Source organism: Xenia sp. Carnegie-2017, unplaced genomic scaffold, assembly GCF_021976095.1.
Source record: "Xenia sp. Carnegie-2017 unplaced genomic scaffold, XeniaSp_v1 HiC_scaffold_2, whole genome shotgun sequence".
In the NCBI taxonomy this organism is placed as follows: Eukaryota; Metazoa; Cnidaria; class Anthozoa; order Malacalcyonacea; family Xeniidae; genus Xenia; species Xenia sp. Carnegie-2017.
The window spans coordinates 1,315,462-1,333,189 of record NW_025813482.1 but is presented as its reverse complement, the minus strand read 5'-3'; the positions used below and the strand labels follow the sequence as shown (position 1 = coordinate 1,333,189).

The window sequence follows — 17,728 nt, the reverse complement described above, 5'->3', positions numbered from 1 at the left end:
TGAATTTTAAGTGCTTATATGTTTAGGGTGAACCTGGTGATCGTGGCTTCCCTGGACGACCTGGTCCCCAAGGACCTGATGTATGTATATTTTGTTTTAATAAAGACAATTTCTTTTTATAACAGCTCATTTTTAATGAAATGAATGAATGAATGAATGAATGAAATACAATAAACTTTGTAAAATGTTTACATTTACAATCAAATATTATTTTGAGAAAAAGAGCGACTATTTTACTTTAAGAAGTCACTAGAGTACTAGATTTTCAAGATCAATTGGTAATTAGTTCAAGATTAGCGGCTCATTGAACGCGAGGCTTTTTATGCTATTTGTTTGTGGTTGGGGTAGGCATAGTGCTTGCTTAACATCACGAAGTTGATAATCAATTGACTCTTGTAGTTACTTATTATGAGAAATGCTATGCAAAGTTTGTTTTGTTCTTTACCCTGGTTTGGTCACTGAGCATGCCTGGTTTTCCGGGAATCGTACATGGAAATTTTCTGAAAAATTCTTGTTATTCAAGGTCTTCAATCGATCTGAAAGTGATTTTTTTATCAAAAGTTTAAAGGAAATTATATTTGTTTTATAGGGTATGCCTGGTGGAATCGTAAGTATATGTTAAAAACATGTATTTTTACTGAATCATAAATGCACACACGTTAAAGTTCAAATTTCTCATTGTCTATATTTTTCATTTTTACAATTGATATTTTGTTTGACATCTAGGGTGCCCCTGGTGTCATGGGACCTCCTGTAAGTAAACATTATTTTTACCATAATTTTGATTGGCTAATATTGTTACGGCACGATTTGCTCTATTTCTTTCCTGAAATAAAAATTGTTAATATTTTTTTTGTTTTTTCCCTAGGGTCCTCCCGGTGGTCTACCACCTGTAAGTATCTTTAATGTTCTATAATGTGCTTATCTAATTCCACACATTTGATTTTATTATTATTCACTTTTAATGAATAGTAACCCGTAACCTAAAACAAATGAGCTGAAATCATATAAATATCTGAAACCCCTACGATTGATCCAAATATATCAGCACCCCCTCCCTAAAAATGGCTCTTACATGTTTACTTATGGCGCCTATGCGCGACACATTTTGTTTATAATGATCTCGTAATAGAGCTCACAATCAAGGAAGGCCTTTTGAAAGCGGGGACTGAACAGGCTGCAACCCTCTCCCTCCCCCAATTTTTCATAATTGTTGAAAAGTATTACAATACTCCACTTTCTCTCGGAATCCTTGAAATAGAGCCACATCTTTGATGACTTCCGTCCCTCCCACTACCACAAAACCTAATTTGCCTACGATGGTCATGCAAGATCAAAAATGACGATATTGTAGTAACAAAATGACATAAAATTAGAAAAATGTTAGTTTTGCCGATCATTACTATATTTCTGTTTTTGTAGCATCCAGATCCGTTAGCTCGTAAAAGTCTTGAAAATACAGAAGACCTCACAAGACCTGGACGATTCCGCTACTACAAGAGTCTTGAGAAATTAGAGGTTAGGTTTTTGAAGTTTGTTCCTGCATTCGTGGTTATTTTGTATGGTGTGCAGTGCTATTTTGCCTTTCAAAGATTTCTAATTTTGTTTTTTTTTGTCAACGTAGGAGATTGAGACAAGCGAAAGTCCCGAGGAAACGAAGACAGTGGTAATATTATGCTACCTACAATGTTTTGTATTGCTTCGTAAGAATGTCAGGGGTATCCTTTTAAAGGCAAATGTTTGTTGTCAGTACCTGCCGGTGGCCATTTCTCAAGCACGATGTGTAACTTTTAGTTCATACATTGTAATAGGTGCAAAAAATTTCTGTATGCATTGATTACCACATCAAAACAGTTTGATTATACACAACAAAATACAAAAAATATAATCTGCACATACCATCCAAAATCAGATAAACTTTTTCAACTATTAAATGCTTAATTTGTATATGTCATGGCAACATGTAATCATAATCTCGATCGGAATAACGCATATTGGCTTTTCTAAATGAGGAACTTGTCTGCGCATGGCAAGTGGCCAACCCATCTGCAACTCGCAGTCGACAATCTGATTCTTTTAATGGTTTATAGGAAGACCTAGTTATCAGTATGATGTATGGTCTCGATGGTGAATTAGATAAAACGCAACGTCCCGATGGATCATTTGAATACCCCGCTGTTTCATGTAAAGCTATTAAAGAATGTTATCCCGAAAAACTTGATGGTTAGTTACATAAATGAATATCTTTATAATCATGTGAAACTTGCAATTTACTGTTTTATTTTTATATCGAAGCCACGATAGATCCTGAGAAATTTATAAATTCATTTGATTACATGTTTGGTGATTTGAATGGCGCAAAACTTTCTTTAGTGAAACGTAATGATCCATCTTTGTCCTTTTTCTCTCCTCTCTTTTCCCTATTTCTCTTCCCCTCTTTCATTCCTATTTTACACAGAGGCTTTTAATGCTTGGGAATCACATTTCATCACAGTTGTGAATTTAACAAATTAACGTCATGCATGCATAATTATGTTGTGTTTTCTTATACACGTAATGTGGTATATTAAATTATTTAATGAACTTTAGGTTACTACTGGATCGATCCTAACCAAGGTAGCCCAGTTGATGCCATGAATGTTTCATGTAAATTCACTGCTGAATATGTTTCAACTTGCGTCTCCCCAAAACAAAAGGTAATATATGTGAATGTTACTCTCACGCTGTGATTTTTTTCTTGTAATGTTAACTAACCATGTCAATATGAGCCGTCTTCTATACCTTTTCTTTGATTACAAAGGCAATGTATGTAGGCATTTCAGAAGAAACGTAGTTGAATTTGGGTTTTCGGTTTTACTTATATGATACGTATCGATGGCGTTGCTTGTATTATATCAACGGCCTGTTATCTTATAATTGGGGGCTGGTAACTAATTTTCATGCTTGCATGTTGTCCTGCGTTAAGTTTCTCAAAAATAAAACAATGCATGTATGAATATTACATTCCTTCCCAATACTTAAATATCAGTACGTATATCATATGTACTTAAATTTTTTCTTAAATCTTATATTTCATTCATTCAAGTGAATCATTGTATCATTTTAAGATTGAAAATAAGAACTGGAATTCCAAAGAAAGTGGATGGTTCAGCAAGCTTTTTGGTAACGAGAAGTCGGTATGTTATCTTGATTGTGCCTTTACATCTGTTACCAACTATCCTTTACTTTGTATATAAACAATAAAAATTCTTGGGCATAACCTTCGCAAAGAAAATAAATGATACGGACAACATTCCTTTGCTCTTCATGAAAGTAGCTGGTTTTATGTATATGCTATAACCTCGATAACTTAAATGGCATGTTATATGATATACTGACTAACTCCCCCTTTTTCATAAATCCTGCCTGTAGCGTACCATGTTTATGTTATATTACAAGTATTACCTTAAGTTTGCATTTAACAATTACCTCACAAACTTTCAGATCCAATACTCACATCATCAGTCACAGTTTGCTTTCCTGCAAGTCTTAAGTCAACGTGCCAGTCAAACAATCACGTACCATTGTAAGAATTCCATTGCGTGGTTGGATGAAAAAATGAACACGTACGACAAATCTATCAAATTACTCGCCCTGAATGGTTACGAATATAGCAGCGACGGCCATGTGAACGCACAACCTAAAGTTATCAGGGATGAATGCAAGGTTTGTTTCTTTTCAATTCATCAGTTTCCTTATCAGTGAAAACTGTCTTCTTTGCGCTTGATGTTCTGAATTCAATTCTCCTGTTTCATCGTATGAGTAAAGAACAAATATTTTTTTGTGAATTCCCTTCGTTGTTACATTAAACAAAGCAACAGGGTTGTAATTTTATGTTTAGAAAATTTGGTGCAATCAATTGTGAAGCGAACAAAAAAATGTGCTCTATTTGCGTTTATAATAACAGTATGAATCCTTATGCTGTCATTTTTCTTCTAAATTTGACAGATTTACATTAAGGAATTTGTTTTGAGAAAGTCAATTGACTGAACTTAGACTGCTGAAAAGCTACGTGCATGCTCAATGGGCATTTTGGGGAATAAATTTTCACCACAAATTATCATTCTTAATTCAGCTAATGGTCATCTCTTTCTCCTTCTGTAGACACGAGCTAATTCATGGAAGAAGACTGTTTTGGAGTTGGAAGCAAAGTCATCGATTGCTCTACCAATTGTAGATGTAGCACCACAAGACATGGGCGAGAATAAAGAATTTGGTGTCGAACTCGGACCCGTATGTTTTATGGGTGTTTAGTGTGAAATAAACACAATTTTCGTAATGACTGAGACTATGGATGATGTAAAATTATTCACGGGTCGATTGAGCTAAATATAGATAGAATGGAAATAAAGATCCCAAACTCTGATAAAAAATACAACGTATACAATTTCCCTCCTTTTTGTCGAAAAATGTGAAATATTTCGTTTAACAAGTCTATATAAATTGTTTTAAAATAAACAGCAACTATGATTCATTTTGCTGTTAACCATTAGTGTTTTTTATAGTGTTTAGTTAATTAATATACATGTGAACGACAATTTAATAAAGAGTAGTATTTAAACTACAATTCGGCCACAACTCCATCTTGTGTTGATTATGCGTCGGTCAGTCCCCCGCGCAAACGTAGCGGAAAACTTAGCTATTGAAAACTTCGTGTTGCAATCGAGTTTTGCATAAATTAACTACAAACAATGTATTACAAATGAACATATAGATCTTGTTTTTCGAATATATATCTAAGATTTTAAGCTTGCCATTATCACGAGCAAAAAAATTCTGCAAAAAAGGTTTTCTTTCAAGACCATTGCTAAGCTAATACTACAAAAAGAGATTAAGATCGATTTGCGAGGTATGGATTTTTGATACGCAAATTTCAATAAACGTATATACAAAACCTGCTATTGCTTTGACACTAAGACAATGCAATTCTCCTCTGAGCTCACGCACACTGTGGTTTAGCCATTGAACAATGTAAATCTGAATATCACTTTGTGTCGTGACCTTTCACTTTATTTCTCTTTTTCTATTCCTCACAAAAAAACGGGGCTTTTTATGAGTGAATCCTATCACTTGTATTTTCTTCGAACTCTTACTCAAAACACTGCTTTGCTGAACGCATAAAACTTAGGGAGATATGAGTTGTTAAATCATGCCGTTTAAATCAACTTATGAAACTATTGTCGTTCTGAAGTTATCGATGTTTTGCGTTTTGTGCAGTTTAACTCTACACTTCAAACCATCTGTATCATAATGCTTAAAACCACCTAACTACACCACATGTCCTCCTTAAGTACATCCCTATATACATCTCTGTCTTCGTCTATTCCTCTTATTTGCCAGTTCTAAATTTAGCATCTTTCTACCGTTATACAATTTTGACCATCTTTTCACTGAAAATGTTCTAATCCATCTTAGGCAAGCTTGTCTAGCTTTATGATTAGCAAATACATCAGAAGTATGCTGTAACTCGGATATGTTTCATTCAATGGTTTCATAGCGGCGTCACTCCGTTCTTTCGTACCTTTTTTTTTGTCCACCACCCCCCCTGAGCTGTCACAACATATCTTCTAAAATACTACTTAAGATATCGTGAAAATGGCGTCTCCTCAACGCATCGAATTAACTCAGCTTTCGTTACCTCAGCTGGAAGACTTGAAAGCACAAATTGATGAGGTATGTTATTTGTGTGTTACTTAGCAGTTCTGCTAATTATTTTTATTTGATTTCACGAGTTTTATGTACACTTGTACAGCAAGTTTTAAGATTAAACATGTTTCAACATTTCATGATGCCATCTTTAGTATAGTAGAGAATATTATGTCTATGATAAATATATGTAGTAGTAAAATGATGCAGTGATAGTTCATACAATTGTCTATCGACACATTTTAAAATCACCTTGCAAAATTAACTATTCACCATCTTGTTTTAAAATCATTGACACGTGACACTGCAGATGTCACTCATGTGTACTACACTCAGTCTGTAAATACACTCATCATTAATTCTAATCAATATTTCATTGTAATATATTTGTATATAATATACTAATAATTGTATAAACTATCACTTTATTATATTACTACTATATACATTTATCATATTCATAATGTTCTATATTATACTGAAATTGGAATCATGAGATGTTGAAACATGTTTATTTTTGAAAAGATTATCATATTTATTAAATGTGCATTATCAATATTGATTTTACGCATTTACTTATAATTGTATTATTTGTCTCACTCACTGTCTCAGTCTCACAACATATTGCATGATGTGTTCATCGGGTAAAAGTAATTGCAGATCAGGTGATCTGGAGATTTGTTTTGAAATTGGGGGACACAGTTATGCCAGATAGCAAATTACATAAAGTACATTGTAGGACTTGTTATATATATTATGCTAGAACTTTCTTTCATGGATTTATGACTTCATTCTTTACACACTATATATCTATTTGCAAATTGTAGGAAATTAGAATTTTATCTGAATCTTTAACCCAATTAAAGATTGCACAGCAAAAGTTTGTTGAATCAAAAGAAGCTGTAAAGAAACTTGCTGTGAAAAAAGGTCAATGATCTTTATAGTAATATCTCTATGATGACTTAATTGCAGATGGTAACTGTATTGATCATGCATATGCAAGGGTGCACATCCCAAAAAAATAGGGCGGAGTTGTATGTACTTGGATTAACTATTTTAGTGTCTTTATTTGATAGAAAAGCAGACAAATTTATGAAATATTCTCAATTAGTTTCTGGACTTTTTCATTCCACGGCTCATACAAAAGTTGAATGTCTTTGTATTTAAATTGAAAATTCAAGGCCTTAAAAGCACTTGAATTTGTTAAGATGAGCTTAAAAATACTTGAACTCAAATTTTTTGATCAAATTTTCACAAACATGTCATTGCATCACTTTCTTTTCAGGAGTGCAGTTATAATTCTATTTCAACTTTTTATTGCAAAAAAATAGTAACTTGTGTGCCAATAACTGGGATGTATAATTTTGGGGAGCAGAACTATTTTAAGGGGGTAGTTATTGTGGAAACAAAACGATATTGTTAATTTTAACACTCAAGTTGTATATATTTTATTTCCATTTCTGATGAGTGGAGTTTTGGAGGTTTTATGCGGATGTTGTGTCCACTGCTCTAAAATTTATCTCAAATTCAGCATCCAATTTACATTTGTACTGAGATGCTTCTATGAATGTGAAATATTGCGGACTAGTAATTTGGGATATGAGTCAAATCAGCAAATTTCCATGAGATACATATTCTCAAATTTCATTTATTTTTGGTATAATTTACAATAAACCTGAACTTTTTCTTTGGACAGGGGGGGTAGTTTTGGTGTTTTGAGGTTTGTTTGGACACTTTGAGTTTTGATGATTTAAATGAAGACAGAATTCTATCAAATGGCCAGTTGACAATATATTTACAACTTGTACATTTTTCTAACTTTATGCTTATACATGCAGAAATTAAGGTTAAATTTATTTGTAAAAGATTATAGTGAGCAATTTAAATGTGTTTAAACACATTTAAACTATGTTGAGCTTGAATATGAGATGAATTTGTGTACCTAAATTTGCAAATTGTTGTGAACTGGCATTAGTACTTAAATCTGGAAATTGTTGGCAGTTTCTTTTCCTAATATGTTCGTATTTTATTTCTTTTAGGCAGTGACATTTTAGTTCCATTAAGTGCATCAGTATCCTTTTTGTCACTTTTTTTTGTTACTGAAAAAAAAGATTAAAACTCTTTCCTATCAAATTTATTTAAGGTTGATACAATTTTTTTCTATAGTAAACTCGATTAATTCTTCTACATAAGTTCTAACTGTGGTAGTTTTGCTTACCTAAACTAAAAACCAATCAATTTGCAAAAGGTTGGGGAGTAATGTTTGCTTTGTAGGTTGTAAACGTAGAGTTCAGTTTGTGTACTTAGAATTCATTATATTTCAATGCTAATTAGTTAATCATTTCATTCATTCCTTATCCTTGACTTGAAAGTTGTATGTTCCTGGTCAGTTGGATAGTTCCAGCAACGTTTTAGTAGACATTGGTACTGGTTATTTTGCAAGCAAGGTAGAATTTTACTTCATCCACATATAACTGATTCATATCATAGTATTTATATTTAATTCACATTGTATAACTCAGTTATAGTTTCGAAATTGCCGTCACAGAATCATGCGTTTATACATTGAATTTTTTCTGATGGAAGATAAAATTGTCTGCGAATCTGTCATTAATTGATTTAGTAACAACTTTTGTTGATAGTGAGGTGTGTTTGTGCTCTTGAACAATTGAAAAATAGCTGTAGCTGTGAGCAACAGTATCCGTCGATCCTGTTCAAAAGTGGGAGGTTCACAATAGAATGAGAAGTTGATAACATGCTTTAAAAATGAGATGCTGAATTTTGCCCATTAAATTACTTACTTACGAGTTTCAGTTTCTCCACGGTCCCTTAGCAACATCTTTTTACCCAACTCCCCTTTAAAAGAAAGTTTATTTGTTTTTAACTGTTTTGATATGTTTATCAATCTTATGTATTGAATATATTCATCATATGGTTAGGAAAATATTGAATGTTTCGACTGTTCTTTCGTTGTCAATAGTCATTAGAAGGAGCAGAACAATACTTTGGACGGAAAATTAACTATCTTACAGAGCAAATGGAAAAGGTTCAACCAGGTCTTGTAGAAAAACATAGAATACGACAAGGTATGTTTGTATTGACGAATATTTTATTTTGTTGACTGCAATATCCTCCCAACGAGAAAATCAATTCAAAAACATTCAGTAAATAATTGAAATATCAATGCCGATTATAAAGCTCCAATGAGATATGACCAAGTCGCATTTTTGCAGTCTCAAAAATGTGGATATATAAAGAAATTAATCATCATTGCTAATTTACGTTATAATACCTAGGGGGCGTAACTTGAGTGTCAAAATTGGGGAATGAGGGCTTAATTTGCTCGATAAAAATAGCATAGCATTCCTGGCTAGATGTAGCGATGTAAAGTTTGCTTGACTAAAGGACGTGGTGTGTTTTTGAATGTTATTACAAGCAAAATTGCTTTATTTACTTTTAATAAATAAAAGGTATTAACTGCGTTTACCCAGACCTTTGGGGGAACTCGACAGCGCATCGACTTAAAGTCGTAGGTTGTACCTGCTCGATTGTATAAGCCATTGCAAACAAGAAAACGTCTTTTCTTTCGTTGATTAAATAGAAATAATGCGAAAAGACAATTTTAAAACAAATGCCTTAATTTTTCTTCTGATATAAATTCATGACTAATTTGTAAATTCTCTTTTGTTGATTGATTGATATGATTAGTTGAGGTCAAATGCAAACACAGCCACAGTATAGAAATATAAAGTAGAGCCACTTCGCTGTGTAACTGGCTGCTGTGTATTTAATTAGTTTACTGACTGCCGTTTGCCATATCGTCAATCCTATTGGTCACCAAATGCAATTTACCGACATTAAGCCAAGTTCAATTTTGAGTCCATCTGTACTATAATATCAAAGTTAGAACAATTTGCTAGGTATATGTGAAACAGGGGAAACTAGATTATTAAGTGGGGGGAGGGGGGGATATTCATATACTCAGCTCTGCTGCATTGATTTTGTTTGTTAGCGATTATAATTTCAAAAGAAATCGGCAGGCCAGAGCTACATATATGAATATACACCATTGATCTGAAAAATTATTACCTGGATAGAACTTCTACGTATGAAATTGAAGCCAGTTTTGATTTTACACACCCGATTCTTGGGACCACTCAATTACATTATGGCATAGAGTTAGCTGAGCGGTTGCGACGATGCCTTGTCTAAAATTACTTGTACATCAATAGCAGCAGTTTTGGGAATAACAATCGGTGTAGCAAGGACAAAGGATCGTCGCAATCGCTCAACTAACTCTACGCCATATTGTAGTTTAGTAGTCCCAAGAATCGGGTGTGTAAAATCAAAACTGGCTTCAATTTTCATAATGGTTCCATACGTAGAAGCGCTATCCAGGTAATAATTTTTCAGGTCAATGATATACACCCACCTAGGCTAGACACGTCACCGTGTTTTAGTAGTTATTGATCTTTATTACCAATTGTTTACCACAATATGAATTATCTGTACGTGATATTTTATTATTTTAATGTCTATTTCATACAAGCTGAAGCATTTAGAAGACAAGAAAACGTGTTTTTTTGCAATTTGCTAGTGTTCGGTGATGGAACACTTTTTGGTTATTTAAGATTGTGCTTCAATCAGGGGAACTTTATAAACTTATATTCATTTTACACATATACAATAGTATATCAAGAAAATATATGTAGAAATATTACAGTAGCTACTGCGTTCTAGCTATATAACAATTTGTTTTTCATGAAATGTTCATACTTCTAAAATACGTTTGATTTTTTTATTTTAGCAATAATTGAAACGATCTCTGCGAAAGTAAGAATGCAGATGTCATCTCAAACGACGCTCGCGAAAGCATAGACACGTCAACAAACTCTTAATTCCACATTTTTCATTTCAACACGTCATTGTGCTGTCAATATGACGTATTTCTTGATACCTGTATGATTAAATGCTATTTTGCGGATAAAGATCTTTTTTTGATGTTAAGCTTGTAGAGAAAAAGTTCCAGATAAGCGTCTGACCTACGCTCAATTGTCTTCTATCTGCTTATGTCGCAGCTAATAGTGGAAATTTGTATTTGTGTTTTTTTCTTTTTATGAGCCACAGAAGGAATATGCGTTGATTTCTGTTCGACTTGTTATAAAAAGTTATAACCAAAATTCATACTTTTTACGATTTGTCAACATAACGAGGGAAGCTGCAACATGAAAAATACTTTTTGTCGTATGAATAAAATGTAAAGTGCTAATAACTCCACTTTCGGTTTTTGTACTTTTTTATATGGATGGGAAAGTTATCTGTCACATTTTTAACTAAGTTCAGACGCTTGTTATTGTGTCTCGATTTTAAAAGAGACTCCGGTATCGTTAAATACCATGTAGATTTGCTTTACCTTATGTTCACCGTATATAGTCCCGGAAGAAATGCTTGCACCTGGTCTTAGGGTAAGCCTCTCAAATACTTCATGGGCAAGCTCTACGTTGTTTCAACTTGCTTTTCATTCAAACATTTGGTATAAAATGGCACTCTAATCTTGATGTTTTCTAGCGAGTTACTTACAACTTACAATGTTCCATATTTCTGGTTATTAAAACCACTTTATTATATGGCCAGCGTCACTTCCGGCAAAATGGCGCGCTTGGATTGGCTCAGAAACATTTTTGCCGGTCCATTATTTTTCCGTAATCGACCACAGTCCAAATGCGTAAATTTACAGTCAAATGTAAACAAACTTCGTAATGCAAACAGCAAAATAAAGAAACAAAAACCATTTACGAATGTGATTCGAGGAAAAACACTTGGAAAACAGTTAAACTATCCTGACGATACAATTTGAAATGATTTATTTTTTTTCGACGAAATTTAAAAAAGCGAAAGCAAACCGGTAAAAGACAGCAAGGACGAGAAAGAAAGCAAGCTTCGTTTCAGGTCAAATAATGCCATATAATAATGACCTCAGTCCGATATTTCTCCGTAAAGACGTCGCGCTCAGTTATTAAGGGCTTAGTCCTTAGTAAATCAAACCCGGCATGCATAGCTTTGCTGTGCACTTATTTTACACTTTATGCAGGAAAATTCTGAGCAAGTTGTCTCCTTTTTAAATAGTGTCATTCAAAAAGATGTTTCTACCAAGGCACTCAGTCATGGTAGTCTTGATTAATGGAACGCATTTTCTTCATTTCTATGAAATAAAGCTTGCCATTCTTGACCTTCTTGCAATATGCTTCCTTTTGATCGAAGGAGTTGTTAGTTTTTTTTATTAATCATGACGATGCTAAACACATCTCCTGAAAAAACACCTATCCAAAATCAATATAACAGGCCATTTTGCATTTGTATAAAACATCAAAAAGTCAAACCAAGAATGAAAAAAATCGTTACCATTACTTCTTAGTTGCTACAATTCAAAATGATTATGTAGCTAAAACTAGAGTCAACATGAGTAAACCTAAGATAAAAAATTAAAAAGACTGCTTATCTAATGCAAAAGTTCCAGATACAAGAATGTTGGATCATAATGTTGTTACTAATCCTCCCTTAGGAGGAAAAACTCTGCAATTACTTCTCTAATGCGTTATATGTGTGGAAAGGAATGATAATTCAGTAATACAAACATGATTTCTATGTTTATCTTGTCTGTACGATGTTGATAGAATGTAACTAAATCAGTTATATCTGCACTTCTTGCTAAACTCGCCACGGTAAAAATTCAGTATACATTCCTTCAATTTTGATTACATTTCATACTAAATGATTCAGTTATCTACACACTCGGTTGTGATGAATAACAATGGACTTTTATTTCATCTCAGTATGAAGTCGGTTGTCCATTCTATCTCTTGTCACAGCTAACTTTAATGTTAATAGTGCTTGAGTTGAGCAAAAAGTAGCATAAGTATCTCGGTGGCTAAAAGAGCTAAGGCAAGATTAGATTAATGCATAACCGAAGAAAAGTCTAACATGTCAATCCAACTACCATGCAGCCATTGGAATGAGTTATAGCACAATCCAATAATTTTAAAAGCGGAAAAAATCTCCAAAAGTTAACAACACACATACAAATACCGGGATCTTAGTGGCTACCAGGCTCAATGCAGCTAGTTTTTCTTCTTCACTTCGTAAATCAGGCTAAGTAGAAGGCTCAACGAAAGATTCTCACAATTCGTCGGGTAATTGCAAAATAGATGTTCTACAGTTATTATTTGTTATAATCATTTAATAACAATTAGCAAGAAAAACAAACTAAGCAAAGTTATCAAATGATAGCCATTTAAATACAAAAAAAATAAGTTCTTACTCGGCTAAATTTTGTATAGCACTCGTGGATTATATTGTTGCGGGTATACGATTGTGATACCAGTTTACTTTTACATTTTACTTTATGACTAATAAAATATGATTGTAAAGTTCAATCGCAATACATGCGTTACAAAGAAATCAATGTCTAAATTCTAAAAATGTTATTATTCTGCGCAAAAAAGTAAAATTAGATCATATAGTTAGCAGTCGATTCGTCATTTGCAGAAAAGCGACAATAAAAATAATAAGAATGCCATCTTTTCTTGCGTTCAGATGGAACGCTATATTTCTTTCTGTTATAGGGACACTGTAACCAAGTATTTTACATTCACTATCTAGACAGCCTTTATATGATAGCCCAGTTCTATTTTTAGTGTTCATTCATTATTCTTTCAGCCAAGAAAATTAATGTGTCAGAAATGTTTGCTGATTTTACATGGGTGCTGTACTTGTTAGCATCGTCCAAATGGAGGTGAATAGACATGGTTAACGTGTCATCTACAGTGCCGTGATTGTTGTTTGCATAAGCGAACCAAGTCAAATTTTGATCCTTCCATTTATTTTGCATTGCCAATGCATCTATGATTTTTCCAGCCAACGAAGATCGTTCATTATCGTCATCGTCCGTAATAATGGACTCCGTCGATTTCGACATATGAGGGTTCCACGAAGTGGAACATCCTGGTTACTTAAATTATAGTGAAGGCAGCTGACCAGACTACAATCACTCGTACCTTTCACGCAACTACAACGCTGATATCAGCGTGACATATTTGTGACAAGGCTGCAACATTGCAGATGCAGATACAGTCCATGGACATAGTTTCCAAATTTCACATGGCTTTGGTCATTTTACAGACATATTGCCAGATGTGCCACGAGATTGAACCCGTTCATTGCAACTCACGCAATTAACCATTCAGCCACCCGCCCCGTCCGTAATAGAACGCCCATGTCTAACATTGGGCTTGCTGCTAATATTTAATATGGAATGGACAAATCTGTTCTTCATTTCTTTTACCGTCATTTTTATCATTTTAGAGGTTTTTTCAAGTGGTTTTTTTATATGTTCAACTTCTGTATTTATATCATCTCTTATGGTTCTTTTTTTTACACAATGTCAATCGCACAAGTGCTCATTACATCCCACATTCCATTTAAACTAGCCGAAAATGCTGATGTAAAACTAATAAATCCGGGAATGTAGAAACAAAGAAGGCAAATTACCAGTTGCAATGTTTGAAAACGAGGGTGATGGGGCTCCATGCACACGTTGAAAAGAAAGATATCTTGATGTGTACGTATTTTTTCTCTAAATACGAAAAGAGACTAATAAAGCTTTGATAAAAGATATTACTTGATATTTATCATCCAAAGGAAGATTTTTGTGACTTTCCTATGGCACAATACAAACAAAAAAGAAATATCTTCTCGGAAAGCAATATTTTATGGATAAACTGCAAGTAACTGCAAGCAGTGACGTAGGAGGGGAGGCACATGTTCAATATTCGGGGTTAGGGGGCATATTCATGTATTCATGTTCTGCACATTGAATTAAATACATGGAACGCAACTGAAGCAAATAATTGACACACACACGTTTACCCAGCTTTTCAATACGGTGTTTAGAACCCTCAGATAGGGATACAAAAGACTCCATCCTTAATCAAGCGAAGTTGCTTATATTTTCGAATAAAATTTACAAACTTGAAACAAAAGCTATCAAATTATTGGAAAATTAAACTAAAATCAATAATTCAAAATAAAATTGACAAATAGAAAACTAAATAAATTGCTGTCTCAGGCCGCCCTTAGACATTGCCGCTTATTTTGTCTTGCTGATGGCTACCGATATACAGCTATAAAAATTGACTATGTTTTGATTTCTGGTGCAAACACTTGAATTTTTTTGTTTGCTTTTATTACTATTGGAGTCATTAAAAGGTTATTTAATCAATTAAGGTACTTAATCAATAAGACTGTTGATGTTAGTATTGACTGAATTTTTGAGAAGTTTAGCGGTAGCCATTTCAGGGACTATCACCTTTTATTAAATTTTAACATTGGTAAATGGCAATAGAAATTTTCTACACGCAGATGATAGGTCATAGATTTTCAATATGGCGACCGGAATGCAACATGCAATATTTGAGTTTTTGTGGTTTAAATACTTTATTCCATCTAGGACACACATATTTTTCAATGTTGAACTTCCAAGCAAAGCGTATTGCATGATCCAGACTTTACATTAACATAATATTATTTATCAGGGATAAACTCGTGCTCTGGATCTTGAATGCAAGCAACACGCTGTTAATTTAGCCATCTCAAATCATTTCTGTTGTTGCTATTTTAAACATTAGACAGTGCCTTAAGAAGAGATTAAATTAACTTTGTGATTAGTTTGAAAACGTAAGGTATCAGCAACATGTTTGAGCGTGAGTGAGTCAGTAGGTTTCATTATTTATGAGAATAATCTGACTATGACGTCATACAAATATACCGCATTGTGATAGAAAATGTTTGCATGTGTGCATCGTTGACACTTATAAACATGTTCCTCCTGAAACCGCTATATCTGCACTCGCGCGGCAATTATTTGATAGCAGTCTGTTGATATAGTTAAATTAACTATTTCACAAAGTATTGCAAGAATTTTACATTTATTACTCTTTGATACTTGCCTTGCACTTTTGACTGAAATAAAGAAGAATATCTTCAAGAAAGTATATAAGATTTTCAAAGTTGTTCACCAAAACCACATCCAAATCGTTGAATGCCAGGCTTCCAAGAAAATAAAAGGCACTCGTGGAACATGCATTAAGCTTAATTGGCGAAATTTCAAAAGAACACATGAAGGAAGAATTAGCAATCTGATCAAATGAAATATATTCTCATTGAAGGTTTTGTTTAAATTATTTTGTTACAACAGAAAAGAGAGATCATATATTTCTTTGATTTTATTCTCAGTTTTGTCAACAACCATTTACGCCACGAGACTTTTCAATGATGAGAATAATTTTATCTTATGATTGCTTTTTGCTCTTCCAAATTTGCATTCATGTTCAACAAATGCGTGGTACTCATTCGGTACCTTTTCATTTTGATGAAACACCCAAACAAAAAGGTGAGATTTATAAATCTAAGAGATGTCAAATGAAGTAAACAGCGCTTACATTGTAGTAGGTATAGTTTAAAATTGTTTCTATAAAAATTTTTCGAGTTATCCGAGTTCGCACCGTACAAACAGGAAGAATTAACGTTTACATAGTACGAACGATGGAATGAAAGATATTTTAACGATCTGATTAGGCTTACCAATTTAATAATGGATGTTATTTCATAGAAGAAGAGAAAAGGGGAAAAGGATTTATTATATCACGACAACTTTCTTTAGAGCAAACATGTTCTGGCATACTTTACGCCATCTTTAGTGCGAAGTGAATCAATACAAGAAGTTTACATGATAATATGTATATAATGAGAAAGCGAAAGTATCGAATAGTCATAAAAATTATTCACAGTTGAATAAGGTGTAGTAAAATTTTTGTGTTAGGTTTTATAAAAGAAAAAAAACTACAGAGAAAATGGATAATAACTGATAAAGTAATGATTGTTATTTACAGGTTGAAGAGAGTGTTAAAATGCTGTATTTGTTTGTTGAGGTTAGGTTTACGTTTCTTGATATAAACGGCTTCTTTGAGTTTAAGGGCGAAAGGAGTGTGAGTGGTGTCTAAGATACGGAAACAAGATTGTGTCATTTGTGTGTGCAGTGTGGTGACGAAAGCAAGTGTCTGAATATGTGTGAGTTTCTGTCCGTGGTTGTGTGTTTTTTAATCCATGTGGAAATGAAGCAAGTGGTCTCCCCAATGTAACTGGAATTACATCCAGCACAAGAAAATTCATAAACCACGTTGGACTTTAAAAGAGTTGGAATAGGATCTTTGAAGCTAAAGTGATTTTTGATTTTAAAAGATGAAAAAAATAGTTTGATGTCTAAGTGTGTGCAGTAGCATTTTATCAAGTTGTGTAATTTCCATGTTTTATTGGCTCGCCCGCCTGAGATAGCTATCACACAACGATATGTTGCTGATAGTCGGAAAGGTATATAATCAATCGGCTTAAACAATGGCAAATTTTCATGAAAAAATATTTGACGTGATATACGACACAATCTTGAATTTAATGGATGATGGAGAACAGGAAGCTTTAAGAGGATTTACAAGCCCGAAAACAGAACGCCCAAATATTTAGCTTTGTTGGACTGATTATCTTTAAATGTGCAATTAGCGCTGTAGTTTTGACTCTGATGACTTGATTCAGGGGGGGGGGACTGCGTAAATGATTCATGTTAGCTAACATTTTTTGGTGGCCTCAAATGTGATCAAAGCATTTTATATGTTAGAAACACTAACTCGACTTACAGTTTCCAATTTTACTCACTACATTCTATTAACTTTCCGTTGTATTGTATGTCGTAGACTCATAGTGTCATTTTTTACTGCCTTCCAAAATCCCCCAGGGGCTAATATCTCCCCGTTTTTCTTCTATGTCATGATTAGGTACATCAAAAGGGCACCACCCTTTGAAAACACTTTAAGTTAGAATTTACATGATTCAACAGCAATTAATCCCTCAAAAAATTACAATTGATTTTCATGCTTAGGTTTTACATTCTGCAATTTGCAGTTGGTCACATTTTTATTTATTCTACTCTTTATAT

General features: G+C 33.5%; 2 protein-coding genes across 2 annotated transcripts in view; both read left to right on the top strand.

Annotated features, from left to right (window-relative positions):
- LOC124440847 (collagen alpha-1(I) chain-like) overlaps positions 1–4,617 on the top strand; it is a 28,684-nt gene extending 24,067 nt beyond the window's left edge. Inside the window, exons 59-69 of the mRNA XM_046991284.1 lie at positions 27–80; positions 590–607; positions 727–753; positions 869–892; positions 1,423–1,518; positions 1,625–1,666; positions 2,091–2,223; positions 2,590–2,696; positions 3,108–3,176; positions 3,484–3,705; positions 4,144–4,617. Coding sequence (XP_046847240.1) covers positions 27–80; positions 590–607; positions 727–753; positions 869–892; positions 1,423–1,518; positions 1,625–1,666; positions 2,091–2,223; positions 2,590–2,696; positions 3,108–3,176; positions 3,484–3,705; positions 4,144–4,293 — 942 coding nt within the window. The 3' untranslated portion in view covers positions 4,294–4,617. The remainder of the gene's footprint in view (positions 1–26; positions 81–589; positions 608–726; positions 754–868; positions 893–1,422; positions 1,519–1,624; positions 1,667–2,090; positions 2,224–2,589; positions 2,697–3,107; positions 3,177–3,483; positions 3,706–4,143) is intronic.
- Positions 4,618–5,612: 995 nt separating this feature from the next.
- LOC124440000 (prefoldin subunit 5-like) lies at positions 5,613–10,673 on the top strand. The gene is made up of 6 exons (XM_046990312.1): positions 5,613–5,712; positions 6,513–6,612; positions 7,725–7,756; positions 8,058–8,132; positions 8,666–8,771; positions 10,493–10,673. The coding sequence occupies exons 1-6, from the start codon at positions 5,635–5,637 to the stop codon at positions 10,561–10,563; spliced, it is 462 nt and encodes a 153-aa protein (XP_046846268.1). The 5' UTR covers positions 5,613–5,634; the 3' UTR covers positions 10,564–10,673.
- The last annotated feature ends 7,055 nt before the right edge of the window (positions 10,674–17,728 follow it).